The following is a 27,131-nucleotide window of genomic DNA, read 5'->3' as shown; positions in this document are numbered from 1 at the left end:
GATAATTTGATAGTTGAGCAAGAGGGTACGTGGCAAGTGGCAGCAAACTTTAGTTATGAACTTAAGATCACCCATCGAACCAAAACGAGCGAATGCTAAGCTAAAAGTATATTGAAATGTCCAAAGATAATAATTTATTTAAATAGTGACAAGAAATGTCCAGGGGACCCCTATGCTTTCAACACTGTTTGAGTTTAAATAATTGAAGTTGTATGCACAGCATGTCTAGTAAGCTATTATTCATTCAACTTTTACATGTGTTACTATATCGGGAAGTCGACACTAAAGAATGGTTCAAGCAAGAGATACATGTACCCAAACATGACACATATATGTGTATACGTGTTCATAATTTTTACTTTATACTTTATAAAATCATAGTGTGTGTGTATATATATTATATAGACATTTATGTGATGTACATGGGATCGAAATGTACATATTATATAGAGATTATAGATAGTAGTCATTATATAGAGTTTTAATAGAAAGACTTTTGTCATTTTCTAAACTCCTTAAAGTTGGAAGTCTGATGAGAGTATATATAGTAATGAAAAACCGAATTATTATAAATGTATTCGTGACTGCTCTCCAATCGTGGTTGCTCAAAGTAAGAATAATAAAGTATGAAAAAGAAAAGAGAGAATAACTCAAGCTTGACTGGGGCACGTGTTCATAGTTCATACATTGATGCATACAAGTCGTTTGTTGTGGATAAAAAAAGCGTCAAAGCGATGAGTGATTATTGCAACAAATATATAGAATATATAATATTCGAAAATTCATTGGGTACATAATATTTAAAATGTGAAGAAATTGGAGGAGGAGAGAGTGACGAACAAGATGATGTATACCACTATAATCGTGCCTCTCATAATATTATAAAGAAAGAAAGAAAGATAAAAACGCCAATAATGCACGCCACATTACTTCCAAAACTTTAGCATATAATACATATGTGCATATATTTTTATACAATATCCTAACTAACTAGTAACTACCATATATTTAAGTGTCATCATCGATCTAATAATATAGCTAGGTTTCGAATTTTACTTGGATATATATCGCATCGAATCTGCATGCATGATCCTTAGCTTATTTTATAAAACTAATCGATCCAATATCAATGAATATTTTGATGTTTAAAATATATATACATTTTTTTATATATTTGATAATGTAAAGCTCCCCAGAAAGAAACCAACAGCATTAAACAGCTGGGGAGATTTGTGTTGTGTGGAGGTCGACCTTTCAGCGTTAAGATAGGCCAATCATGTTTTTGATTTATGATGTTATATTTTAATACAATACGATCGTATTTATATATTTTTTTTATAGTACAATCTTTTTTCTTCTTTTTGACGGAATATAGTACAATATTTTCTTCGTAATTTTTTGTTTTGTTTTTCAATTCGCATTATATATTAGAATGCCATTTATCATCCGTCATAATCTTTCAATGTTCACGTGAATATTACACAATACACACACACACTGATTAGGATGTTACCCATTATCCTATTTTTTTCTTTCTTTAGTAGCTGCTACATATATAATTTTATCCAGTTACTTAGAATACAACACTAAAACCATTGGGTTGCTTGCTTTTGTTTAGTTTGATATGAGTTTAGTTGGTGGTGTTCGTTTCATAAACTGATATGATTTGACCAAACGGTGCAAAAAATTTGAACTGTATAGAACGTAATATAGTTTAAATAGTTTTATTGAATACATAATCTAAAAACCAAATTTCGAACTTGAATCATACCGTGCAAAAAGGAACAAAATATAAAACCGATTTTGTTTGAATCAAACCTGAAAAACACCCTAACAATCTTATTGAGACAACTCCGAAATAAAAACCTCTACAAAACCTATCTCTAGTAGCGATATTGATGACTGATCGGTGTTCCTAAGACACCTAGCTTCATAGAAAATTAATACGTCTCAATTACGAGCTAGAGTCAAATTATTAGACTCCAGTCGTAGTGTTCGGTAGGTGACTAACTTACTAAACTATCTCTGATCGAAGGGATTACCTAAAACTTGGAATTTTAAGCTTGCAATTTTCCTTGGATACACAGAACTAGAAACAAATACTGAAACAAGCAATGTTACAAAACGTACGTTGGTATGTATATATGAACGTGATTCAATACATGATATGTCAAGCATATTAAATATAGTTGGCAAGTTACTATTACAATAAAAATATTTATCAGTTTGCATATCTTGCAATATCACGACAAAGAAAACTCTGTCTCGAGGCAAGTCACCATGGACCGCCTTAAGATGATGATATGAAAACTTTAGCACATGACTGAAAGCCACAAAATGGATAAAGCAGACCACTTCTCATTATCTTTTTTTCTTTTGGCATTTAACGTAAATCAATTTGCTTTCATCATCGTCATATTCCCGAAAGGGATAAAATGTCTTAATCAGCCACGCGCAGAAACCTCTGGACGTATTAGAGGTTTTGAAGGCCAGAGATGGACACTACCACGTGACCGTCAACGTAATACAAACCCAGTATCATAGGGCACTCACTGATTACGAAGAAGAAGAACAACAAATCTTCTCTCTTTTAACATTCTCTCCATCTCTTTAACGACATGAAAACGATGCTTCTTACATGACCCACTTGGAGGTTGAAACCGGATTGGAAAATTCTGATAAGGTCAAGAGAAGAAAGGCTGCCAAATACATCCGCCGACATACTAGGACTGCAACTTCTGATAAGGACTGTTGGTGTTGGGTTTCTTACTCAACCAAGCAAGTGACAAGGCCCATGAATAAAGAACTCTGATAATTCTTTTCACGCAATGTACGTAGGTCATTCAGCTCACATGACAAAGACCTAAGACCGATCCGCTAATACGAAAAACCGGCTGCGGATCTTGCATCCACAAGGATCAGCTAAAACATATGTCTGCTAGCCAAACAATAATGCTGCTAAATCAAGTGGAGAATCATGTGGTCAACTAGTGAAACACATAGAAACATGATGCATCATCATTTCGCGAACAACTACTGGGCTTTAACCTACTAGCTGAAGACAGAAAACGTTTCAGCTTCCGCTGTGACTTAAATATTGGGAGCCCTGACACAGTTCTGCAACTAATCTTAGAAAGAGTTTCAACCTTCCACAGCAATGCTTAAGAAGAAAGCCATATATAGTTATGGTTAATCCCTACCTTGAACACCTTATCTAACCAGAATTTCTTATAATGAACATAGAAGATAAACAAAACTAAATCCGACAATCACTTCTTTGATCACCAAAGCTTTGCAATTTAGAACATCTCATCTCATTACATCAAAAGGGTCTATCCAGGTAAAGATTGAGAAAATAGCTATATCAAACAATGTTGAACTCCACAACAGAGAAGCTCAAAGAATCAAACCTAACAGTGCTTATTCTTTCTCTTCTTCCAAGACTCAGTCGTCAGTTCAGGTTTCGGATACTTCTCTGCTTCAATTGGATCTAACCACTTGAGGGGATGACGACTGAAGAAAGGCCAACTAGGGATAGTGAACATAGCTGTAAAAAGCACAGCTCCAGCATAGATCATAATCATTGTCCCAAACGAAGACGTTGCATATCCAGCAATGAAAGCAACACCACCAAATGCTATGAGCAGGATTTGCATCAGCTCTTCCGCTAACTTTTGCCCTTGCCAATCCATTTCTATATTTCAAAATAGAGCAAACAGTTCATATATCAAAATTTCTAAACTGACTTTTACAGAGCAGATCAAACCCATTATGAAAAAACTGATTTTTGAGCTTAAAGGTTTCTTAATTTCGTCTACAAAGAACACTAATTTCGAGCATATTCCTGATTCATAACCTAATTTTGCAATGAAAAGATTCAGAATTCGTACCTGGAGCAACGATTGAAGTGCGAAACTCGGTGATCTGATCTCTAGGGAGACGACAGGGGTGAAGACGAAGCCGGCAAATGTCGACTGACCTTCGCCAATGGCTGAGAGATTCTAGTATCACATTGTATAAAAAAACATGCCGTCCTTGCTATAGCACGGTGAACAACTTGTCGTTTCTTTAACCCACTCTTATTGGGCTCTGATGATATACAGCCTTTAAAAAATAACGGCCCATATTGTCGTGTGAGTTGGAAAAAGGCCTTTAAAGATCTTTAAAGATAAAAGCAAACATTATCTTCGTCGTCGAACGGAATAACAAAGTCGCCGGTAAGATTCGGGAGAGAACAAGCGAGAAGCGACGACGGTAGTTTGTGATCAAAGCCAGCGGAAGGATTGAAATCGAAGATGATCGGCCGGCGTGCTGGAACGAATCGAGTCGGTATGAAGAGAGACGACTCTCTTCTGACCCGGTTTGTTGACTCAGTATTCTATTTCTTCCGATTGGCTGAGTTTGAGATCCTCTTTGTGCTCTTCATCATTATAACCTACGTCATCTTCAAAGATCTGGTACATCGAGTGTCCTGCTAGTTCCTTTTGTAAAATCTCGATTTCGTCTCCGGTTTGTTTGCATTTTTTCTCATGTTGATTTGCTTCTTTTTGCAGACGGCGAGGCCTGAGTACAATCGGATTCTTGTGGAGAAACCCGGTGGATCTGACATCTGGCCGTTCTAAATGAAATTAGAAATTGTTAGTTATCGGTCTCATGTTTCTGTAGGAGGAGGTGTGTGTGTATACGGCAATGAAAGCTTATCTTTCTCTTCTGTTGTACATGTCAGTTTGTTCAATAGGTCAATGTAATTCTCCTTCGTTTGTGTTTTTGATTAATAAAGAGTTCGGTTGCAGTCACTACACTCACTGTGTTCATTGCTATGTTCATGTTCTCTGGGAATCACAATAAACTTATATCGTGGGGATGTAAATATATGGAATTTAGAAAGAAGAATGGACTGAAGAAAGAAGTAGCCAAATAGCATTACAGAATCTCTAGGCTTGGTTTGTGTATTTGGTAGAGGGAGAAACAAGTCCTGAGATAAATAGCAGAGTAGAAATCCTAGTGACTAATCAGAGTATGAATATTTTTAGCCATTACGTGTTCTGTGTTTCTTCTGTTCTCTGCTTCTTGTTGTTGTATTCTCTTTATAACCTGGCCGAAGGACGTGGTGTGTCCCATTCGGTGGTAATGTGGTTACGGGAGATTTCCTTTAGAGACCGGCATCCACTCAGTGCCATGGTCAGCTCGAACTCATCACGCAGCATTTGAAGCACCTTTCTAACCCCAGCCTCTCCTTCAGCAGCCAATGCGAATACCACTGGCCTTCCAATCTGAGATTGAGAGGGCATAATAATAATAATGTCTTATCACTGTCATTGGTTTCAGTCAATTTTCTGATAAATGACGTATGATGCTTACGAATATTCCGGAGGCTCCAAGTGCAAGTGCCTTGAAGACATCTGTGCCACGGCGAACACCACCATCCAAGAAGACAGGAATTCGTCCTTGTGTCGCTTTGACAACCTGAACACAGGATATGATATTTGCTGGAAAGAAAAACTTGTTGACAACACAGAAATTTGATATACTTATTCGAGAATGATCTACCTCTTCCAGGGCTGAGATTGTTGCTGGGACATAGTCAAGCTGGCGAGCTCCATGGTTTGACACAATGATCCCGGCTGCACCAGCTTGAACCGCTATCCTCGCTGCACATAGAATGAAACAGTTGAGGTTGTTAGGTGTTTTTATTAAACTTAAGGGAAGCAGACATTTGTTTGTCAGCTGGGAACTCACCATCCTCTCCCGTAAGAACACCCTTGACAAGAATAGGCAATTTGGTGATTGTCTGGAGCCACTGGACGTCCTATTCGTGTAAATGAAAAGAGAGCAGTCATAAGTCAAGTTTCTGTTCTAAGTTTTAACTACTCGGTTTGTTGTTTGTCATTTAAACTTCTATGTTTACCTTCCAGCTCAAGGTGCGGTCAATTTGACCAGCAACATATGAAGCCAAGCCAGAGTCATTGGCCTGCAGGTGGAAACATAACTAGCTCAGGAACTCAGGAATAAACATAACAACTCTGCTTTAATGCTGCTTAGTGAGCATCATATTCAGGATATAAGGCTGGATAATATCTAATGAATGCTTACCTCATCCATCTTTCCGAGGTCAAGACCTTCAAAGTTCTTCAATGTCAGGTTAGGAGGCAAAGTGAATCTGTAGCAGAAGAACGTTATGCTTTTGAGTGATGTGTTCGCATTTTAAAATCCAGTAAACTCTCATCATATTCCAACTGACTTGGCTTTACCTGTTCTTTATATCAGACTCTCTACGCCCTAGCCTTGGGGTATCCACAGTGAGAGCAATGGCTTTAAACCCAGCCCTCTCAGCTCTTCTCACCAGCTGCTCAACCACATTCCTGTTCTTGTATACCTATTCAACAATCATAATGTGTGAACCATCATGTGTGACCAGGGTTTTCAGTATGTACAACAAGCTCTCGAGATGACTTACATAGAGCTGAAAGAAACGGATCCCTGGCCCTGTGGAAGCAACTTCTTCAACACTGGAAGTAGCCCATGAAGATAGTGTCTGATAAATCATGGAAGAAAATAACTCAAACCAGAGACATGGGTATGCGTCGCGGATTTAAAATCTCCAAACACAGAAAAGGTTAAGAATTTTGCTTTGGAGGAAATATTAGGTAATGAATTAATGATATAGTATACCATGATAGTTCCAGCTGCAGATGCAGCTCTAGCGGTAGCATATTCTCCTGCATTAGTAACCAAACAGAGTAGTTAGAGCGACTTTAGTCTTTGTCTCTAAACAAGTTCACTCTGCGGTCTCTACATAACTTAGTATTTACCATCAGGGTGAGCCATCTTTTGCATGGCAGTAGGAGCAACCATGATCGGCATCGAGATTTTGAACCCCAAGACAGTGGTTGCCATGTCAATCTTGTTCACATCAATCAAAATCCGTGGGCGGAAGCTATTAAACAGCCCAAGGTATGCATCACATCTCTTGTAAAAGCCAATCATAAACAAGAGATTTCATGTCGTAAGAAAAGAAAAGAAACACTCACAGGATCCTTCCAAAAGCGTTTCTGTTCTCTTGAAGAGTCCACTGGTCCTCTGCACCAGACGCATAGTAGTCGTAAACCATCTTAGGCAACTTCTGCTTGGCGATGGCGTCATACTCGGTAACGTTTGTGATCTCCATTTTCGGACGTTGGTCTGTCAAAAAGAGCAAAAGAAGACATGAGTTAGCTGTCTTTTGTGAAATTCAGACATAGTCATAGCTACGTTTAGAGAGAAAACATGTCCATGAACTGTTTAGTATAAACAGAGAATTCCACTCACCTTGATTGGAATGGAGCTCTAGGGAGAGATGAAGAGTGCGAGTGGTAACCGGAGCTTGTAATATATATCTTAACGTTTAATATATTTTATTTTTTTGGGTTAAATATGTATAATATTTGTGATGGATTGATTGGCTCGTAAATAATTATTTCTGTAACAGTTGAAAAAAAAAATGTTGGCAATAGAAAAAAACTAATATGGATGAGAAGCTGGAGGTGAAGAATGGAGGAGGAGATAAAGACAAAAGATCAGATGGAATGTGTGTGTCATATTTTTCTTTCATATTATCGTGTTCTTAATCTCCACGAAATATTAATAATTTGTTTTCCTGTCTTTCTGAAAGTGCAATATAAATCCAAGAGCGAGCCAAATTCTATTGGGCTTTACTATGCGAGACAGAGCCCAGCGCAGTCGTTGAGAAACAAGAACTGAAGAAAGAAGGGAAAATAACAGAGAGGAGCTAAGGCAAATCTTCTTCAATGAGGTTTAGTTTGAATGGTTTAAACTTATCTTTTTCTTGATCTGTGTTACCGCATCGTATTGTTAGATTGCAACCTTACGTAAGGTTCTGGCTGCTGTTAGTTTGTGTCACAGATTTATGTGCAATAATGTAAAATAGGACTGTGCTAGTGTCAATCAGATTATAGAACACATGAGTAGCCTAGAAATATATTGTACAAACAAGAAGAATGAACAGAAGGTAGAAGTCGCCAAATAGCATTACAGAGAATAGCCATTGTTTGTGTTTCAATACAGGGAAAAACAAGTCTTGAGATATATTATGAAAGAAAGAAAAAAAACAGAGTAAAAGCCATGTGATCGATCAATCAAAATATGAATAGGTTTAGGCATTACATGCTCTGTGTTGTTGTTGTTTTTTTTTTGTTTTTTTTTTTTCTCTATAACTTTGGCAAATGCCGTGGAGTATCCCATTCAGTGACAATGTGGTTGCGGGTGATTTCACTCAGTGACCGGCACCCACTTAGTGCCATGGTTAGCTCGAACTCATCACGTAACATTTGAAGCACCTTTCTGACTCCAGCTTCTCCTTCAGCAGCTAGTGCGAATACCACTGGTCTTCCAATCTGTGAGATTGAGAGTATTAGAAATACTGTGTTGTTACTGTAAATGGTTTCAAGTTTTCTTTCTGGTGAATAGAAATATGATGCTTACAAATATCCCTGAGGCTCCAAGTGCAAGTGCCTTGAAGACATCTGTGCCACGTCGAACACCACCATCCAAGAAGACAGGGACTCGTCCTTGCGTCGCTTTGACAACCTGAACACATTAGAACAGAACTCAAATGGTTGGACAAAGCACTTACACGAGAACACATATTGATTGATGCTTGTAGTTGGGGATGATCTACCTCTTCAAGGGCTGAGATTGTGGCTGGGACATAGTCAAGCTGGCGAGCTCCATGGTTTGACACAATGATCCCTGCGGCTCCAGCTTGAATCGCTATCCTTGCTGCACGAGGCAAATAAATAATTGTTGACCTTGTCAGATATTTCTATGAAACTCAACTGTTGAAAACATTTGTTAATAAAAATGGTAACTCACCATCTTCTCCTGTAAGAACACCCTTGACAAGAATTGGCAAGTTGGTGATTGTTTGGAGCCATTGGACATCCTGTTTGTGTAGGTGAAAGTTAGAGCAATCTGAATCAAGTTTATGTTCAAATTAATCGGTTTTGCTGTACTATCTAAACATTTTTTTTATGTTCTCTTACCTTCCAGCTCAAGGTACGGTCAATTTGACCAGCAACATATGAAGCCAAGCCAGAGTCATTGGCCTGCAGGTGAAAATATTACAAGTTTAGGAACAAATCAGGAAACAAAACCGTATGCTTTAATTTTTTTTTTTTTTTTGAGTGGATCATTGCCACTATTCAGACTAAAGTATTGGATACAATCTGATCGATGCTTGCCTCGTCCATCTTTCCAAGGTCCAGACCTTCAAAGTTCTTCAATGTCAGGTTTGAAGGCAAAGTGAATCTGTTGTAGAAGAACACATATCGTTAATCTCTGTAATTTCTTAGCTATATGTTTGCATGTTGGAGTCGAGTCTAATCAACTGTTATCACATTTCAGTTGTTGCGGATTTACCTGTTCTTGATATCTGACTCTCTGCGACCTAGCCTTGGGGTGTCTACAGTGAGAGCAATGGCTTTGAAACCAGCTTTCTCAGCTCTTCTCACGAGCTGCTCAACCACCTTCCTGTTCTTGTATACCTACTCAGAACAATCATCAAGTGTGAACAATCATCAAGTCAAGTGTGAGTGTGACCAGATTTTTGGGATATACAACAAGCTCTCGAGGTAACTTACATAGAGCTGGAAGAATCGGATCCCTGGCCCTGTAGAAGCAACTTCTTCAACACTCGAAGTAGCCCATGAAGATAGTGTCTGAAGCACCATGGAATAAAATAATACAAACCAGAAAAATGGTTATGCACGGTTGTTGGTTTAAGAAGCTCTTTGGATGAATCGTCCATATATAATAACATACCATGATGGTTCCAGCAGCAGAGGCAGCTCTAGCCGTAGCATATTCCCCTGCATTAGTTCCGATTAGTGGAAGTCTTAATCTTTGTCTCTAGTGGTACTAAAACAAGTTTCACTATCTAGAACTGACTCAGTTTCTATATAATGTTTCAAGGAAAAGCAAACGTCATTTTACCATCAGGGTGAGCCATCTTTTGCATGGCAGTAGGAGCAACCATGATCGGCATCGAGATTTTGAACCCCAAGACGGTTGTTGCCATATCAATCTTGTTCACATCAATCAAAATCCGAGGCCGGAAGCTATTAAATACATCCCAAGGTATGTACATATCAAATCACATCTCATGTAAGAACCAATAACAAAGTGTATCTTATCATAACAAAATAATAACTCACAGGATCCTTGAAAAAGCGTTTCTGTTTTCTTGAAGAGTCCATTGGTCTTCTGCACCAGACGCATAGTAGTCGTATACCATCTTAGGCAACTTCTGCTTTGCGATTGCGTCATACTCGGTAACGTTTGTGATCTCCATCTTTCGGTGTTGGTCTGTGAAACAAAAGCAAAAATCCCTGAGTTAGTTATCAGTCGTGATTATACTCTCCAGAATTCAGACACACAGTCTCAGTTCACAGAATCTAACACACCTTGATGAGATAGCTCTGGAGAGAGATGAAGGGTGTGACTGAGAGCTTATATCATATATAAACCAACTTTTATATTTGGTTATATGTTAAAAAAATATTTGTTTTTGGATGGATTAAATTTGTAACAGTGGAATAATTATTGGAAAGTTGGGATTATAATATGGATGAGAAGCTGGAGGTGAAGAATCGTCGTGGAGATACGGACAAAGATGAGATGGGGTGTGTCTAATCCACACAAGCAACTTGTGTGTTCCTTAGATTTTCTTCCATATTATCGTTCACGTTCTCGAGGAAAAATAATTATAATTTCACATAGTGTATACCAATTGTGATGAAACTGCAAACACCACCACAGGACAAGAACAAAATACTAAATAGTGCGAAGTAAGGAGCAGCATTGATGGGCCTAATTTGTAGAATAAAAGCCCAAAACTATTGAGCTTTAAATGTGGTGATGGAAAAGCCCATCATAATATGCGACACGTCATAGTCGTCTCTTTTATTTAGCTGGTTTGTTTGTTTGAGAGTTGAGAGAACTTGGAAAAGTGAAATAGATAGATACACACACTCAGTGAAGGAGAAGAAGAAAGAAAAAAACAAATCAGTCGGAATAGTGGGAAAATAAGAAACAGAGGCGAAAACGTTTTGTTTAATCGGAGATCACAATCATCGGTTTCAATGGCGGATCGGAGCAAAGGCTGTATGAGAGATGAATTCGTGACGTATGCTTACATTTTACTTTACATCGCCCTTTCTAGTGGTCAAATCTTCTTTAATAAGGTTTATCTTAAATCTCACAATCTGTTTCTCCTTGGATCTGTGTTCAATTCTCGCATCGTATTGTTTTTGAGTTATTTCGATTTTAAGAAACCCGATCGCTAGTTTTCGTAAAGGATTGAGCTTTGATTCATTGATTGTGTGGGAGGTTTGGTGGAATGTGAATTTTCTTCTGACTGTGTTAGTTTCCCGGGAAGTTGACTAGCTGATTTTTAAATTCCATGGATAGTGTAGAAATCAACATCAGTCAGGTCTGATCGCATTGCGTTTGCTTTCTTCTTAACCCGGTGAATCAAATATTTCAGATTAGGTTCTTGTGCTCGTACGTTCTGTATGATATTCTGACTGTCCTTTAAGAAACTTGTGTAATTCCTGAGAATTGATAATCTCATAAGCTCGATTTTAAGTCTTTGAGAAATTGTTGCTGAGCAGCTGAGTGTGTCTAATGCCGCCCTCTTTGTGTTAGTGCTTATGCATCAGAGTTCACCGTTGTCCAATTTATAGCAATTAACGATTTCCTTCTTTTGTTCTCAAGACATGGTTGTTAATGGAAATTTGCTTCCTTGACTTAATGTTCTTGTCTCTGATTTGCTCTTCTGCAGTGGGTTTTGTCATCTAAGGAAATCAATTTCCCTTATCCGCTTGGATTGACGTTGCTCCACATGATCTTTTCCTCTGTCTTGTGCTTTATTCTTACTAAAGTTCTTAAGGTAATGTTGCATTTAATGATCTTTCTGTATTCGGTGTTCATAAGTAGAGAATGCAAAGATTCTAATTTTTTGTCTCTCTTTTTCTCTATCTATTTCTCCATGAAGATCGTGGAGGTTGAGGATGGAATGACACTAGAAATGTAAGGAAGAAAGAGACTTCGTAAGCAATTTGATTTTGGAGTAGTTGAAATGCCCATAACTTTTATTATTAATGTAGTACTGATCTATGGTTATTGGTTAAGTAATAAATAACTTACTTTATGTACTCAGATATGTTACATCAGTTATTCCAATAGGTGCAATGTTTGCAATGACCCTCTGGTTGGGAAACACTGCCTACCTATACATATCAGTTGCATTTGCGCAGATGTTGAAGGCCATAAGTAAGAAACTGTTCCTGCTCTCATTTCCTCACAAGTCTTATGTCTACTTCTTCTCATATCTGAATGAGAGGAACGGTTGATACCAATACGTTCTTGAACCATACTTGCAGTGCCTGTTGCTGTGTTTATTCTTGGAGTAGCTGCTGGACTTGAAATGATGAGCTGCAGGATGCTTTTGATAATGTCTATCATTAGTTTCGGTGTTTTAGTGGCTTCTTATGGAGAATTAAATATCAACTGGATCGGAGTGGTTTACCAAATGGGTGGTGTTGTTGGGGAAGCCTTGAGGCTGATATTCATGGAACTTCTTGTCAAGAGGAAGGGCATCAAATTAAACCCAATCTCTCTTATGTACTACGTGAGTCCCTGCAGGTAAGTGAAGTCGAAGAAGAAGCCATCTCAAAATTCTCTCATTGTGTAAGCGTAAAGTTGACTTTATTTTTATGTGCCTCTTTTTGCAGTGCTATTTGCTTGTTTGTACCGTGGATCTTTCTAGAGAAATCGAAGATGGAAGGCAATGGCACATGGAACTTCCATTTTGTAGTGTTGACCCTTAATTCCCTCTGTACATTTGCCCTCAACTTGTCAGTTTTCCTGGTGATTTCTCACACAAGCGCTCTCACTATCCGAGTTGCTGGCGTTGTCAAGGATTGGGTAGTTGTCTTGGTCTCAGCTCTTCTCTTTGCGGACACAAAACTCACAGTCATTAATCTTTTCGGTTACGCCATAGGTAAGACAAAGCTCCTTAACATATTAGATTGTTTAGAATCATGAGCATTATCCTCAAGCTTCCTCTTATGTTGTGTTCGATGTTCATACGCAGCCATTGCCGGTGTAGCAGCTTATAACAACCATAAGCTGAAGAAGGAAGCATCCAAAGTTACCTCAGAAACTCCAGCTGATGGTGAATCAATACCGTTGGTGACACAAGCTAATACTAATACAGAGAGATGATGATGGCCTAGATTCTTGAAAAATATAGTTTCTCACCATCAGTCTTGAGGTAATCTTTGATTGTTTGTTTTCTCATATGTACCGTCCGAATTATATAACTTACACAACACTATCTGTACCAGAAAGAAAGGAAAAAAAAAAAGATTTAATCTAATGGTTTGATTCTCGTAAATGTTTTTCACAATTGGTAGGTTAATAATATGAATATTATCTTTCATTCACATATAGCAGAAAACAAAATAAGAAAGAGAAAATTTTTGCTTTCTTTTTTCTTTTCCAAGAAGAGTATATACTTTTATTTTGGTAATATATCATGAGTTATTCATTTGACATTTATTAATATCATCAGCTTAAATTAAAGTATTCCTAAATGGAGATAAGTGTGTTGTGATATCCTACTGGTTTAATAATGGGCCTAAGAAGCCCAGTAACGAGTATTTCCTTTTTTTGGTTACCTACCTGGAAATTTATATTTAAGAATAAAAAAATAAAAAAGGGAGAGGGTAAATAACCTCGCGAAGGATTTGTGGGGTTTGTTGCTGGGCGGGTCTCTTCCCTCGGCGGTTACCTTCATCGAATTCGATCTTCTTCTTCCTTGAGCCAAAGCTCGAAATCGTTAAATCTTCCTCGTAAAATTTCTACTAGAAATTGACGCGAGGGGAAGCCTAATCGCGTGAATTAGAAGAGAAGAGAAGAAACAAACGCCTCGTTGTTGTTGTTGGTGGTGGCGAGAGATGCGATCGCAGCTGTTGGCTTCGCCGTGGCGGCGAGTCAGTGATGAGCGGTTGCTTCTGTGGTTTTCTCCGGCGGGGAGCAACCGATTTTGAATGGGATTTAAGCTGCAGATGAGCTGGATGCCGAGTCTACTGAGTCAGAAGCGTAGGAATGGTCCTCCCTTAGGGTTACGCAATCTCGGCAACACCTGCTACCTCAATAGTGTCCTTCAGTGCCTCACTTACACTCCTCCTCTCGCTAATTATTGTCTTACTCACAAACACTCCTCTCACTGTACGCCTCTCCTTCTCTCTCGTTTTGAGATTTTTGTTCTTATGTTGCTTCCATATTAGATTACTTCTCTCTTGTTCCGTATTGATTTCACGCTTTAAGTTTATAGGCTAATAGGCGATCGAGACTTTATCATTAAGAAGTTGATTATAAGCTTCGTACAGGTTTTGGTATTGTAGTTGCTAATGGAATCATCAGAGATACTTCTATTTCTTACGAGCTTCTTTTTCTTTCCTAATATTCATTTGTTGTTCTGACGCTTTTCGTTGGTGATGTGTTCCTTCGGGACTAGGTGACTCATATGTGGATGGGGAACGGAAACGGGATTGCCCTTTTTGCATAGTTGAGAAAAGAATAGCAAGGTCTCTTAGTGTGGATCTTACAACCGATGCGCCTAACAAGATTTCAAGTTGCCTCAAAATTTTTGCTGAGCATTTTAAGTTTGGGCGTCAAGAGGACGCTCATGAGTTCTTGCGGTATGTCATTGATGCATGCCACAATACGTCTGTCCGCCTGAAGAAGTTGCGAGTGAAGGGGAATGAGCCCTTTAATGGCAATTCTGCAGTGAAAGAGATTTTTGGTGGTACTTTGCAGAGCCAGGTGAAGTGTTTGTCATGTGGTGCGGAGTCGAATAAAGCGGATGAAATTATGGATATCAGTCTCGAAATTTTGCACAGTAACTCAGTCAAAGAATCATTGCAAAAGTTCTTTCAATCTGAGATTTTAGACGGCAACAACAAGTATAAATGCGAGACGTAAGTAAATTGAACTTTTAGTTGTCTTTCTTTCCTTATCTTTCAGTGTGAGGTTCGTTTTATTCTTTTCTTATAACAGAAATTTTCCATTTGTTTAGCTGTAAGAAATTGGTGACGGCAAGGAAGCAGATGTCAGTACTCCAAGCGCCTAATATCCTTGTTATCCAATTGAAAGTAAGTATATCATGTTCTGTTTACAAAAGGTGACAGTTATTTCAGATAGAATATTCTTAATTTTTTTTAAAAATTGGTTTTCAGAGGTTTGAGGGTATTTATGGTGGGAAGATTGATAAAGCAATTTCATTTGGTGAGATTCTGGTTCTCTCGAACTTCATGAGTAAAGCAAGCAAGGTACAAGATTCTGACACTTTCAAATAAGCCATAAGTCATAGCCACTTTCTGTTAGCGGTGTCTAGTTAGATGCATATCAGAAAGTTCAGGTTTATAGTGCGAGACATATAGTTTGGTGTAGTGTTTAGCTGGATTCTCAACCTCATTTGCATACACAATATGAATGAAGTTGCAACGTTCATAGTTTTTACGTTGGCTAAGTTTTATCCTTTAAATCCCTGTCCAATAATATGATAGGACAAATATTCTTGTCAGGCGCAATTGTACTTTCTAATTCATATTTCTGTTAATTGATTTACTATGCCAAAAATTGCAGGACCCTCAAACGGAATACAAGCTATTTGGAATAATTGTGCATGCAGGACTTTCTCCTGAATCTGGGCATTATTATGCATACGTTAAGGTTCGTTTCTTGCCTTTTTAATTTTCATGTAACGCAAACACTTGTACTGCTTGCTGATTTCTTAACTGCTTTGTGTAGGATTCCTTGGGTCAATGGTATTGCTGCAATGATTCACTTGTCTCACGCTCCACCTTGCAGGAGGTTTTGTCAGAGAAAGCTTATATCCTGTTTTTCAGCCGTTCAAACCAGAGGCCAGTATCTGCACAAATTCTGGTAACAACAAATGGGACTACATCTCATGAGGTTAATGGCTGCGAGACATCGAAGCCTCAGAAGTTTATTGGACCCCTTAATGGTGTGAACATGAAACTTCAAGCCGACCAGTCCTTCCAGAAGGATAACCTGGTTCCTACAAAGCCCCATAAATTTATTGGACCCAAAGCACGAAACCAGCAGGCCCTCCAAGAGGATAACCTACTTTCTTCCAAAGTTGAAAAGGCGCCTCTAATGCCACATGCGAAGGTCAGTATCAACCTTGGTGCGAAAAGGGTCTCTCCTTCTGTCAATGGTAGACTTTCTTTCCACCAAGATGAGAACATAGCTCCAAAGGCGAACAAAGAGAATAGTGTATCAGTTTCATCAACTAGAGTTTTCTCTGGCACGGAGAGAAAATTTGGTACTGAAAATGGTGGCAATGGAGTTAAAGAAAACGGCACTGCACCAGGTAGTAGTAATCATAAAGTGACATTGCAACCACATGAGCGTAGTAATGGCTTCAGCAATGGGGGTGATCACAACAAGGATAACTTAAATCCATGCAAGAGTAATGGCTCACATAATGGAACTGATCAGCAGGAAACTGAGAAGAACGGTGTTACTACCACTCAATCCAAAGCCATGGGCTCTTCAACAAAGAAAGACCCTTGCATTTTGCTCAGAAAAGATGAATCATCTCGGAATGAACTTGAAGCAATTAAAGAGAGGTAATTTCAGTTTTGTGCCTTAACGTAATACTTAAGATTATATTTGATGTGATAGCTAACCTATAATTGGTTATGTTTGCATATTTCCTCAGCCTAAAGAAAGATGCGCTGTCACATCTACGGTCATGCGGATGGTATGAAAAAGTACACATATCCATGCGTGCCAAGAAGAGATTGCGTACAGAGCAAGAAGAAGGAGAGGATGGTAACGACTTGAAGTAAGTGAAACCAGCCTTTTTGCTTTGCTCTACTATCTTCTCATATTTTCACTGCCTTCCTGCTTGAGTATAGTAGCTAGAAATTTGAATATATTGGATATGGACCTCTTTTAGCTTCGTGCGTCATCACAAGCCTCTAGTATTAATCAATTTTGTGGATGATTGAACCTTGTGTTGTGCAGGAGGAGGTTGATTGAAGATGTAAAAACAAGTTTAAAATCGCAGATTCCAGAGGAATTAAAAGCAGATCTTGTAAACCGTATCTGGGAAATCAGCAAGAAGAAGTACTCGTGAACGATTGCTTTGTTTAAACCAAAATGACTCAATCTCTGGATACTTAAAAGCCTCTATCTACTTGGTTGCCTACAACACAATCGCTCTCCCCAGTCCTCATTTTCCATCGTTGCTTAACCCATCTGGTTGGTGTGATACAGAGAGAGTGGATCGAGATTTTTTTCCTGTGAGGGTCTTTATTATTTTTACATTTTTGGAAGAGAGTAAAAGTAAATTACCGGAAAAGGAAAAAAAAAAGAAAGATAATATATATAACTCATTCTGTATAATATAAAGCCTTCTTTTTTTCCTCTTATCGATGAAACTTGACACAAATTTGTTATTAGTCTTGTGGAAATTATATAAGAGTGTTCTTGGATTTTGTTTTGTTTTGTTTCTATGCGTGCTGTGCTCTTTAAACATTAACATCGACGTTGCTTCGTTCCAGTAAAATTAATGGATGATGGTTCATGGTTGGGTCGGTAGTACATAAAAGGATCAACCATAAATGATTAGAGAAAGCTAAACACAAGTGAAGCAAGATAACAACTCAGCAACGAGAAGTAGATGAAAAATTCTCTTCAAAGTTGATTGGGCCAAGAAACGTAAGACTTCTTCGGCTTTATTGAAAAAGAAAAAGATGCATTATGGGATGGCAATAGAATGGTATTAAGAAGAAGAGAGTCTGTTGATCTTGGCGTAGTGACGAGCAAGAGACCAGGAGGAGGAGCCTGGACAAGAAGAAGAGAGTCTCTCTGCAGTGGCCCTTACTAATTCTTCAAAGTCGAAGTCTTCCTCGGAGATTGTTGTCAGCATGTTCTTGAATGGTTCTCTCGTCGCAGATATAAACTTAGCCGGAGCCACCTCAGTGATGAACCTGGAGGTCTTAACTGCTTCCATTGGTGATTGAGATTGAGAGCTTCCGAATCGAAAAGAGAATCTTGGAGGATGAAAGCTTCTTCGTTGCGCATGGGAAGGAAGGAAAAACAAAAAGATGGAAAACGAGAGATATTGTTTGACACGATAGTTGTGAAGGGTTTTGGTGGGAGTTGAAGTGAATTTATAGGAGAGAGTATCGAAGTACTTGTATCTACGAATGGACAATGATATAATATGTGGAAGAGTACTTTTACACTCCCGACAAAAATCAAACCTAATTTTCATATGATATGGTATTATCTTTAGATACGTAATAATTAATCAACCACCATAATTCACATACAACATACTTTGTTTTCCTTTTTTCTTTTTTTTTGTCAACGAGCTTAATAATCTGGTAATCTTCTAAGTCAAGTGAGTATCAGTGTAACAAATTAGAACCGTCCTTGGCTTTGAAACCTATATGATGATGAACTCATTTGAATAACACAACCTAATTTGGAAAATATATATAAACACCACTTAAACAACAATCTATAAACACAGTGGTACGGATGCAAAATCAATTGATAGGTACGATGTTGCTTTCAAAAGGGACGACGGTGTGGGGATTCTTCCTTTATAATTCTAGCCGAAATAAATTAGCGACAACCATCACCTTTTTAGACTTCAAATATCTCTTTTAAAACAAGTAAAGAGTGTAAATTCATAGAACTTTAATTTTTTTTAAAAAAAAAAATTTGCACTATTTACTTGTTTTCAGAGAAGGTAGCTCAATGATTTAATTTTTTTTTTTTAAGTTACTTAATTTAAGATAATCATATCAGATTCCTTAGTTCTAATAATCCTCTTAATATATGGCTGTGTGATATGATACGTAGGTACCCGTTACTATAGCTATATATTATATTTTAAAACTTTGGAAAATATTTTTTTTTGACAGCAACATAAATAATGGTGGTAACATATCATAGCAAAATGAGTTGGCCAACCAAAGATTTGCCAAACTTTTAGCATTAATTCGTGAATATGACATAGACAATATTACACTACCGCCTCTTACTACATTCAAAAGCCAATTTGTATAGGTTGGGTATTTAGGTTTTCTTTGCACAAGTTTAAAACTTTGCTTTCTTCTTTTTTTCGAATAATTTTTTTCTTAACTGTTATGTTCTTATTTTGTAAGTGTTATGGTCATCCAACATTTGATATTTTATCTTATTTACAACGTAAAATTTGTTAACATATAAGAGTCATTTCAGTGTTGAAGTTATTTTATTGAATCATATATTAATTACATATGCTACTACAATGGATGTGTTACTCTACACTTTCCAAGTACAAACTAGCTAGCTAGAAGAAAAATTTCAACCACATATTTATGCGCCGATGGGACAATTCAGGTAACATAGTTGTTAGACGTCGTCGTACCATGTATAGCATTTAAAACTGATACGGTTTTATAGAAACCACAGAAGAAAATTAAGCTAAAAGGACCACCTCTCTATTCTATGGCGCAGAGAGGTGGCCGCGCCAATACGGCGTCGCATGGGACCATTTTGCTACTTCAAGCTTCCCGCCACCGTCTCTATTGTACATAGAAAAAGGTTTGTTTTGGAATCTTCCTGATGAACCTGAAACCTCTAATGGATTTTTAGAGACTTTTGTTGACGTAAGCTTTTACCATTGGCCTTTGCCGACGCTAAAAGAGTCTAGAACTTTGTAAATCTTGTTGAAGAATGCTTAAACTTGTTTATTTTAATTTATACAAACATGCACATATGTGTATAGAATCTGATATTATAATGCTGTTCTCATTTCCCACCGTAAAGACCATTCTCTAATGTATATATTCCACTTATCCACGAACGAAAAAATAAGTTTAAATTCCTCTACTGGTTTCTACGGCCATCTAAATATATATTTATTTGTCTTACTTAATTACAAATTTTTGCGCCATAAAGTAGTGGAACGAATATAAACTATTCGAATTAAATCGGAAAATGTGGTCAGCCTATCGATTAGATTATATTCTTTGATCCCATCTTTTAGATTTTTATTCTTGAATTAGGGTTTTGGTCAAAATTCTCAGCCATGCATATGGAAATGGAATCTACAAACAAAACAATATTACATATCCTTCGTATGCCTATAAATACAGACACATCTCGACTAGGCTTTACCACAACACAAGAGTCAAGAAAGAGATAACAAATATGAAACAATTAAGAAGATGATATATGGGAGCTAGTCGTCTTTGGTTGTATCAGAGGGTCTCGCATGAAGGAATAAAGAATGGAATTGAGCCAAGGATGACTTGCCGGTTTTAAACACAACCGGTTTATGACCATTGATTTGGTCTCATTCACAATCTGTTGATTTGTGTCTGGCAAGTTGACCTTGGCTCTCCTTCGTTCTCTATTCTTCCATGTTAGATTCCAGATATATATATATATATATATATAGTACATATAACACTTAGCCATGAAACAACCAAAAACCAATCTAAACCAGATATATATATATATAGTACATATCTATATGTTTCAACAGTTACACCATTCACCTCGTTAATTAGTCTTTCATGCTTCACATGTTCTTTAAATTACAATTAACTTCTTGAAAATCCGAGAAACTTTCTTAGTTAGCAAAAGAAAACAGAAAAACCTCTCCGGTTTTTTCTTTCACACTTTTGAGCTTATCGTAAGAATTCTTAGAATCTAACATCACTTTGTCAAAGTATTATATACTGTCCCTTTCTTTCTTTCTTTATTATTCCCCTTATCATCCAGAAATGGAACAAACTATATAAGGGAATATACGTTTGGGTAACTATATCAAGCAAGTGTTGGAACTTAGAAGTAAATCACTTGGGCAAGAAGTGAGTTCGCTTAATAGCAAACATGCCTTTGAGCCATCTAGTTGTCAATTCTATTTTAGCAAACGCTTTTTTTACCAAGAGTAACATTATTTCTATAATCAACAATTTCGTTGGAGTGCATAATTTTTCTAAAAAATGATCAATTTGCATGAAAACACCTTCCCTCTCTTACGTGCAGTTTTCTACCATATTCATGATTACTTAGTTTATGGTCGAAATAATAAGGCTACTTACCTAATTCACCATATTTTTGTAAAATTAGTACGTCACTTCTTATTATGTTAACAAAAGGAGAAAACAAAACATGTGTACCGTTAACACAAGTTGAGATCTAATATTACTTAGTTTTATTGCCTCTTAACCCATGAATTTAATCACAGTTGGATATATTATATGTTTGATTCTCGTATGATATGCTTAAAGATGCGACGCGTACGTGGATTATGCAACGTTCGATACTAATAATCATTTTGATGCGATAAACTAGTGCTACGAATTCAATACTATTCACATTACAACTATTTCTCATGATTCTATTCGATCTGTCTTGAGGGTGGTCAAAATTCTTATGGTCTCCCCAAGCCATGGGTGGATCGGAATCCATTTAATATTATAAACCCGACTAATATAATTAAGCGTACATAATAATCTTGATATACCTTAGGTAAAGATGTACATGAACATGGACGGAAGTCTCTTGATGCGCCAGAGAGTCCTTCCAACATGTGCAACAAAAATACACTGGACCATTCGTGTGAACGAAATTTCTAAACAAGGATTGAGAGAAACGTACGTAACATAGCCCCATAAACCCGAAAGTCATAAATGAAACGGAGACATATTAATAAATAAGCAACCTATATATCATTAATTACTAAGGCCTAATCTAAAGTATCAAACTCTCTTCATTTCTGGTACGTAATACCAAATTTGGGGAAAATTGATTTATTAGAGCAAACAAAACAAGAGATTCACCTAAAATTAAGGTTAGTAACGTCATATAATCACATGACTATATTGAATGCTTGAGTAACTATCTTGTCTATAGTGACTTGTAACCCTTAACGTACATTATAAAAGACAAAAAAAACTCTCTTTCCTTAAACACCAAAACATATTATGGACAAGACTGATCAAACAGCCATTGACGGCTCAGCTTTAGAGCTTAATCGCACTGAGAAAACAGCAGAGGCGTCCCTGCGAGTTGTATCAATGGCTCTAAGTATTGTGGGTCTCGTCATCATGATCAAGAACTCTATCTCCAACGACTTTGGCTCTATCTCTTACTCAAATCTTGGAGCTTTCATGTTCACCTTCTTCTATCTCTCCCTCTTTCTCTCTTCTTGCTTCACTAAAAGAGTCAATCAATCAATGAACGTTTGATTTTGTTCCTCTCTGCTTTGTAGGTATTTGGTGATTGCTAATGGCGTTTGTGCAGCATATTCTCTTCTCTCTGCTCTCGCAATATTAGCCCTTCCGTGTCCAATAAGCAAGCTCCAAGTGTGGACATTGTTCTTGCTTGACCAGGTGGTCACGTACCTGGTTCTAGCGGCTGGGTCTGTATCTGCTGAGACGGTTTACTTAGCATACTATGGAAACATACCCATCACTTGGAGCTCTGCTTGTGACTCATACGGAATCTTCTGTCACAAGGCATTGATCTCGGTTGTGTTCACGTTCGTTGTCTCCCTTCTCTACATGTTGCTCTCGCTCGTCTCTTCCTATCGACTCTTCAGCAGATTTGAAGCACCATAAGTAAGAAATCGAAGACCAGGAAGAATTACAAAAAAAAAAAAAAGTAACAAGAAGAAAAATATATATATGTCATGTTTTGTTGAAGACTTTAAGTAAAAGAGTAACTCAAAATTAAGGTTTTTCGCTTATTACATTTGTCTCTTAATTAAAAAGATAACAAAAAATACACATGTGCTGTCACAAAACTTATATGATGTGAAATTCGTTACTTTTTAACTACGAGATTCGAACTTGAAAATTGATTGATTTACCTTTTTAAGTTCTAACTTCTAATATAATCTATAAGTCGGTTGAACTATATATTGTCATCTTCATGGTTATATTATTTGCTACTAAAAAAGGAAAGCACGTGTCAATCTAATAATTAATACAAATCACAGAAACTTTCTTCAACCATTCCGACAAACTTTATAATAAGCTTGAAAGGATTTCGTCCCCGACGAGCAATTGGTTTTTGACAACTGCAAGCGATTGAACCACAAAATGTGAATAATAAACTAAGTGGAATCACAAAGCCCATTCAAATATATGTAGACTGAGATTGTTTAATATGAGACTGGGCCGAGATTTACTAAGTTTAACGGCGCTGTTTGACTTCTTGAGAGTAATTGTGTAGTTTGAAAGGATGTGTTTGTGTCCCTAGGTGCGTTGGCCTTGGCCGTTGGTTATGTTAATAATTCGTAAGTGTAGAGTTATACTATATTTTAAAAGCTATACTAGTTAGATATCTATCTATTAATGTGATTAAAATAATTACAACTTTATAAGTGGGCATAGTTCAATGTATTTGCAAACCCATATGATATGTTGTTTTATTAAATTTAATTGGTTGTGGGCTCCAAGGTGATGATTAGGAGCTTCTGTTATGTTTTGATCTCAATGAACGTTTTGGTACCATGTGATATGACCATGTCAACCCTGTTGGATTAGAGTGCTTTGGATTAACTAGGGAGCTTGATTAGGACACACTAACCGTAATAATATATTAACGTAACTAATCATAGCATCTGATTAAAAGAAAATTCAAACTAAGATGCATTGCACCTCAAAAAGGACTTTGCTATGGTTTACACTCCAATGCATATTTCCTGTGCGCTAATATGACTCCGATGCCTTTTATAGTACATTCTTGGAAAGAAGAATTGTTAAAAGAAAAGTCGTTAAAATATTGACAAATTAGGTCAACATCTAATCTAAGTCCTTTTAGCTTATAGAGAAGTTGATCATATACTATCACAGTAAAAGTTTAAAATGTTAAGTGTTGGAATGATGATTTATATTGTATGTATACATTTTCATATTAGGCAGCTCAAGACTAAAGCTAACCAATGTGTGAATTTAGTCTACATAATAAGGCAAGAGCGAAACAGGAGAAGGAATGGCGAGATTCTGAACATGGCAACTCGATTAATAGATTAAAAAGACAAACAAATGAGAGATCGGTTTTCAGATCCAATTCTATCTCGACAATAGACCTGATGACAGAGTACAAACCTGGTTTGAGTCTAGAACCTAAGTTCAAAAATATTTGTTTTTAGATTACTATTTTTGAAACTCACGATGCACTAATTGTATAAACGTTATCTATTTTTGAAAATATAATTCCACTTATATATTTAAAAAATGGACCAATGTGAGTATATTTATAAAGATTTGATTTTAGAGACATCACACATAGGTGAGATACAGTATTTGTTTTCTCTTTCTGTTCGAAGTAGTTGTGGCAAAAATGGAAGTATTACATCACATGAAAGGTTAGAGCATTCTTTGTCTTCAAATAATGGTTTCTCTTAATAATTATTAATACAGGTTGGATTCTTTGCTAGCTCCCATCAATTATTTATTTTTTCTTCTCCAAATTCTTGATAATTATTTTTCTTTTCTTTTGCAAGTGAATATTATTCATGGAATTTGAAATTGAAGCAAATAAAAACAAGAAACCTTTAATGAGAGAGTTTTAGTTCATTCGTGATATAGTGAAATAACTAATACATGTGTATATATACTGTGAAGACACAGTAGTGGATTTGTAAAGTAAGGCTACTTGCAATATAAAGACGTATTAATAATGTTATGATCACGTTCATCGACGACCAGAGTAATGTATATGTATGAATTGGATCGAAATGCCAAAAACCACGTGGTTAAATTAAGGAAAAATCTCATTACTTGAAATGCAAATCGCTTAATGAGATATATATTGTCATTATTGTGTTCAGTTACTAGTTAACACATATACTTAGGGGAAGATCCTCTTGTTGTTCCTTTTTCCTCAGATCTTGGGTTTAACAATTTTTTCATGGTTTTCACGATCTTGTTTTGCAACTTGCATATCATGTAGGTATGTAATATACAGGTCGGTCATCTGATCTGGTATATATGTAAATTAGAAATTCAACGATTAAAAGGAAAGAGAATATTATAATATACTAAATTTGTTCTCACTCTTTTTTGGTACACCTACACCTAACATTAAAATTCGTTCCTAATTGAGTATATATACAAGCATATTACAAAACCATAAACCTAAATCAATCATTAAGCTTCTTCGTATTATCATCTTCTCTATACGGGCCAGTTATGCCATCTCTACTACTAATCGTCAAATGTAACCTGTTATTAGTTTTCTTATAAGCCTCTATATATTGTAGATAATAACTCCCTGTGTATGATGTATCAACCTGATCAACGAGCAAACCACGAGCTAATAATTTTGATAACTTCAATAATTGATCAACTTATTTATAAACAAATAAATAATGAAAAGAATAATTGATCAACTTTTAACAGAAAAGAATAATTGATCGAAAATATAATAGATTTAAAGTTAAATAAAAAAATAATATTATCATATACTATAAATAATAATTGTATAAGTAATAATTTAAGAATGAAATAAATGAGAAATTAATTATTGAAGAATTATTAACCTAAATAATAAAAATGACTAGTTTAAAAGGGATGATATATCTTATTATATAAACCTTGGTTTTCAAAGTTAGCCATTAACAAGATCGTGACACGTGTCAATTATAAAATATAAGATATTGACACGTGTCGTAACTAATTTTGTTAATATTTGGATAAAATAGAAATATTATTAACCATATCGAAAAAGAAAATATATAAAATAAATATTATAAAGAATTATATATTAAAAATTATTAATAAATTAAACAAATAACCTAATTTCAGTTATGTCAATTTGGTTTATTAATAAGATAGGGATTTAAAATTTATAATTAACAAGAATATACGGCGGTTTTTGTTTACATAAGAGGATTAAGGTTTCAACTTTAATTTTACAATTAAATCAGGTTATTTGTTGGTTTGGGTATATAAATGATAAATAAAAATTATGGTTTATCTTTATAAATTAAAATTATGGTTTAAGTTTAACAATTAAACAAGATTATATGTCGAAACTTGGTTTTTAAATTTACTAACTCACGTGATCATGATAAGTGTCAAGTAAAAACATAAGATGTCGCAACATTTTATATCTAATTTTGTTAATATTAAGATAAAAATAGAATTTTTAACAACATTAAAAAATAATTATAAAAAATTAAAGAGAATTTTTGAGAAATACCCCTTTTTGTGTACCCTTTTTCAAAAATACCTCCTCTATCTATTCATTTTCAAAAATATCCATGTTTAAATATGAAAAATTATAAAGTTTTATATGGTTTATAAGGTACTTATATATAAGAACTACTACTTGGAAGTTTGATACAAATATTTTATAATGTTTTAAAAGATTTTAAATCATTTTTACAAGTTTTAAAAGGTTTTTAAGTGGTTTTTAAAAGGGTTTATAAGGTAAAGGTTTTTAAAAGGTATTTATAAGTTATTTTATGCTATTTATGAAAGATATATAAAAATTTAAACATATATAAAAGTGATTTGTGTGTATATTTATAAGTTTACACACATATTTGGATAAATTTCAACATTTATTGTGGTTTTTTTAATAAATTTTGAAATAAGGGTATTTTTAAAAAGTGGTATGGAAAAAGGTATTTTTTATAAATTAAAAAGTAAAAAATTTGATATTTATAAGAAAAAATGTGTAAGCTTATATATTTAGACACAAATTATTTTTCTATGTGTGTAAATTTTAAATACCATATATTGTATATACCTTTTAAAAACCTTTTAAAAATTATTTTAAAACATATAAAAACTTTGTAAACCTTATAAAAAAACTTATAAAAGTCTTATAAATGCCGTTTAGAACCTTTTTAAAACTTTATAAATATTTGTATTGAGTCTCCCAATAGTAATGGTGATTTAGATGTACCTTATAAACTATATAAAAGTTTACAATTTTTCATATTTGAAAAGGGATATTTTTAAAATGGATAGAAAATTGGTCTATTTTAAAAAAGGGGTACACCAAAA

At 35.8% G+C, this 27,131-nt stretch overlaps 8 protein-coding genes across 11 annotated transcripts; 4 read left to right on the top strand and 4 right to left on the bottom strand.

The window, feature by feature from the left end:
* Positions 1–3,247: 3,247 nt before the first annotated feature.
* On the bottom strand, positions 3,248–4,003 carry LOC17893961 (probable signal peptidase complex subunit 1). Its single transcript, XM_006298815.2, has 2 exons — positions 3,891–4,003; positions 3,248–3,694 (listed from the first exon to the last, which is right to left on the bottom strand). Exon 2 carries the CDS (start codon positions 3,690–3,692, stop codon positions 3,411–3,413), a length of 282 nt encoding a protein of 93 aa, XP_006298877.1. The 5' UTR covers positions 3,693–3,694; positions 3,891–4,003; the 3' UTR covers positions 3,248–3,410.
* A 182-nt stretch (positions 4,004–4,185) lies between these two features.
* Positions 4,186–4,799, top strand: LOC17891256. The gene is made up of 2 exons (XM_006296737.2): positions 4,186–4,457; positions 4,554–4,799. Exons 1-2 carry the CDS (start codon positions 4,296–4,298, stop codon positions 4,620–4,622), a joined length of 231 nt encoding a protein of 76 aa, XP_006296799.1. The 5' UTR covers positions 4,186–4,295; the 3' UTR covers positions 4,623–4,799.
* Positions 4,800–4,874: 75 nt separating this feature from the next.
* On the bottom strand, positions 4,875–7,423 carry LOC17891259 ((S)-2-hydroxy-acid oxidase GLO1). Of its 2 annotated transcripts, XM_006297895.2 has the most exons (12): positions 7,309–7,423; positions 7,032–7,182; positions 6,813–6,937; positions 6,673–6,719; positions 6,458–6,535; positions 6,252–6,376; positions 6,094–6,160; positions 5,909–5,971; positions 5,740–5,809; positions 5,551–5,651; positions 5,362–5,466; positions 4,880–5,273 (listed from the first exon to the last, which is right to left on the bottom strand). In XM_006297895.2, exons 2-12 carry the CDS (start codon positions 7,166–7,168, stop codon positions 5,088–5,090), a joined length of 1,104 nt encoding a protein of 367 aa, XP_006297957.1. In that variant the 5' UTR covers positions 7,169–7,182; positions 7,309–7,423; the 3' UTR covers positions 4,880–5,087. The 2 variants fall into 2 exon arrangements, with proteins under 2 accessions (XP_023642350.1, XP_006297957.1); XM_023786582.1 differs by lacking the exon at positions 7,309–7,423 and having other exon boundaries at positions 4,875–5,273; positions 7,028–7,143.
* Positions 7,424–7,980: 557 nt separating this feature from the next.
* Positions 7,981–10,569, bottom strand: LOC17893193 ((S)-2-hydroxy-acid oxidase GLO2). 2 transcript variants are annotated; one of them, XM_006297898.2, is made up of 12 exons: positions 10,461–10,569; positions 10,212–10,362; positions 9,991–10,115; positions 9,820–9,866; positions 9,639–9,716; positions 9,418–9,542; positions 9,240–9,306; positions 9,042–9,104; positions 8,872–8,941; positions 8,678–8,778; positions 8,482–8,586; positions 7,981–8,393 (listed from the first exon to the last, which is right to left on the bottom strand). In XM_006297898.2, the coding sequence occupies exons 2-12, from the start codon at positions 10,346–10,348 to the stop codon at positions 8,208–8,210; spliced, it is 1,104 nt and encodes a 367-aa protein (XP_006297960.1). In that variant the 5' UTR covers positions 10,349–10,362; positions 10,461–10,569; the 3' UTR covers positions 7,981–8,207. The 2 variants fall into 2 exon arrangements, with proteins under 2 accessions (XP_006297960.1, XP_023642349.1); XM_023786581.1 differs by lacking the exon at positions 10,461–10,569 and having other exon boundaries at positions 10,208–10,323.
* Positions 10,570–10,999: 430 nt separating this feature from the next.
* Positions 11,000–13,456, top strand: LOC17893071 (probable sugar phosphate/phosphate translocator At3g14410). Of its 2 annotated transcripts, XM_006298010.2 has the most exons (7): positions 11,000–11,240; positions 11,840–11,947; positions 12,053–12,087; positions 12,218–12,330; positions 12,441–12,702; positions 12,792–13,060; positions 13,154–13,456. In XM_006298010.2, exons 1-7 carry the CDS (start codon positions 11,139–11,141, stop codon positions 13,282–13,284), a joined length of 1,020 nt encoding a protein of 339 aa, XP_006298072.1. In that variant the 5' UTR covers positions 11,000–11,138; the 3' UTR covers positions 13,285–13,456. The 2 variants fall into 2 exon arrangements, with proteins under 2 accessions (XP_006298072.1, XP_023641079.1); XM_023785311.1 differs by lacking the exon at positions 11,000–11,240 and having other exon boundaries at positions 11,932–11,947; positions 12,053–12,107.
* A 131-nt stretch (positions 13,457–13,587) lies between these two features.
* Positions 13,588–17,591, top strand: LOC17891884 (ubiquitin carboxyl-terminal hydrolase 25). The gene is made up of 8 exons (XM_006297094.2): positions 13,588–14,292; positions 14,582–15,044; positions 15,143–15,218; positions 15,303–15,395; positions 15,712–15,798; positions 15,877–16,721; positions 16,814–16,939; positions 17,122–17,591. The coding sequence occupies exons 1-8, from the start codon at positions 14,112–14,114 to the stop codon at positions 17,231–17,233; spliced, it is 1,983 nt and encodes a 660-aa protein (XP_006297156.1). The 5' UTR covers positions 13,588–14,111; the 3' UTR covers positions 17,234–17,591.
* Positions 17,592–17,678: 87 nt separating this feature from the next.
* LOC17893274 lies at positions 17,679–18,227 on the bottom strand. The gene has a single exon (XM_023785312.1). The coding sequence runs from the start codon at positions 18,110–18,112 to the stop codon at positions 17,882–17,884; it is 231 nt and encodes a 76-aa protein (XP_023641080.1). The 5' UTR covers positions 18,113–18,227; the 3' UTR covers positions 17,679–17,881.
* A 3,777-nt stretch (positions 18,228–22,004) lies between these two features.
* Positions 22,005–22,965, top strand: LOC17890910 (CASP-like protein 2A2). Its single transcript, XM_006299331.2, has 2 exons — positions 22,005–22,279; positions 22,379–22,965. Exons 1-2 carry the CDS (start codon positions 22,092–22,094, stop codon positions 22,725–22,727), a joined length of 537 nt encoding a protein of 178 aa, XP_006299393.1. The 5' UTR covers positions 22,005–22,091; the 3' UTR covers positions 22,728–22,965.
* The last annotated feature ends 4,166 nt before the right edge of the window (positions 22,966–27,131 follow it).

The sequence above is a fragment of the Capsella rubella genome, unplaced genomic scaffold (assembly GCF_000375325.1).
Source record: "Capsella rubella cultivar Monte Gargano unplaced genomic scaffold, Caprub1_0 scaffold_3, whole genome shotgun sequence".
NCBI lineage: Eukaryota > Viridiplantae > Streptophyta > Magnoliopsida > Brassicales > Brassicaceae > Capsella > Capsella rubella.
This window is presented reverse-complemented; position numbering and strand designations above follow the sequence as displayed.

Bases quoted from the DNA above. Each gene is read 5' to 3' on its own strand.
- LOC17893961 (XM_006298815.2), bottom strand. From the start codon at position 3,692: ATGGATTGGCAAGGGCAAAAGTTAGCGGAAGAGCTGATGCAAATCCTG.
- LOC17891256 (XM_006296737.2), top strand. From the start codon at position 4,296: ATGATCGGCCGGCGTGCTGGAACGAATCGAGTCGGTATGAAGAGAGAC. The intron at 4,458-4,553 runs GTACATCGAGTG...TTCTTTTTGCAG, and splicing joins ACGTCATCTTCAAAGATCTG to ACGGCGAGGCCTGAGTACAA.
- LOC17891259 (XM_006297895.2), bottom strand. From the start codon at position 7,168: ATGGAGATCACAAACGTTACCGAGTATGACGCCATCGCCAAGCAGAAG. The intron at 6,377-6,457 runs GTAAGTCATCTC...ATTGTTGAATAG, and splicing joins TCCGTTTCTTTCAGCTCTAT to GTATACAAGAACAGGAATGT. The intron at 5,274-5,361 runs GTAAGCATCATA...TCTCAATCTCAG, and splicing joins TTGGAGCCTCCGGAATATTC to ATTGGAAGGCCAGTGGTATT.
- LOC17893193 (XM_006297898.2), bottom strand. From the start codon at position 10,348: ATGGAGATCACAAACGTTACCGAGTATGACGCAATCGCAAAGCAGAAG. The intron at 9,543-9,638 runs GTAAGTTACCTC...TGTTCTGAGTAG, and splicing joins TCCGATTCTTCCAGCTCTAT to GTATACAAGAACAGGAAGGT. The intron at 9,307-9,417 runs GTAAATCCGCAA...CTTCTACAACAG, and splicing joins GAGTCAGATATCAAGAACAG to ATTCACTTTGCCTTCAAACC.
- LOC17893071 (XM_006298010.2), top strand. From the start codon at position 11,139: ATGGCGGATCGGAGCAAAGGCTGTATGAGAGATGAATTCGTGACGTAT. The intron at 12,088-12,217 runs GTAAGGAAGAAA...TTATGTACTCAG, and splicing joins GATGGAATGACACTAGAAAT to ATATGTTACATCAGTTATTC. The intron at 13,061-13,153 runs GTAAGACAAAGC...GTTCATACGCAG, and splicing joins TCTTTTCGGTTACGCCATAG to CCATTGCCGGTGTAGCAGCT.
- LOC17891884 (XM_006297094.2), top strand. From the start codon at position 14,112: ATGGGATTTAAGCTGCAGATGAGCTGGATGCCGAGTCTACTGAGTCAG. The intron at 14,293-14,581 runs GTACGCCTCTCC...CTTCGGGACTAG, and splicing joins TCACAAACACTCCTCTCACT to GTGACTCATATGTGGATGGG. The intron at 15,045-15,142 runs GTAAGTAAATTG...CCATTTGTTTAG, and splicing joins AACAAGTATAAATGCGAGAC to CTGTAAGAAATTGGTGACGG.
- LOC17893274 (XM_023785312.1), bottom strand. From the start codon at position 18,112: ATGGAAGCAGTTAAGACCTCCAGGTTCATCACTGAGGTGGCTCCGGCT.
- LOC17890910 (XM_006299331.2), top strand. From the start codon at position 22,092: ATGGACAAGACTGATCAAACAGCCATTGACGGCTCAGCTTTAGAGCTT. The intron at 22,280-22,378 runs GTTCACCTTCTT...TCTGCTTTGTAG, and splicing joins TCAAATCTTGGAGCTTTCAT to GTATTTGGTGATTGCTAATG.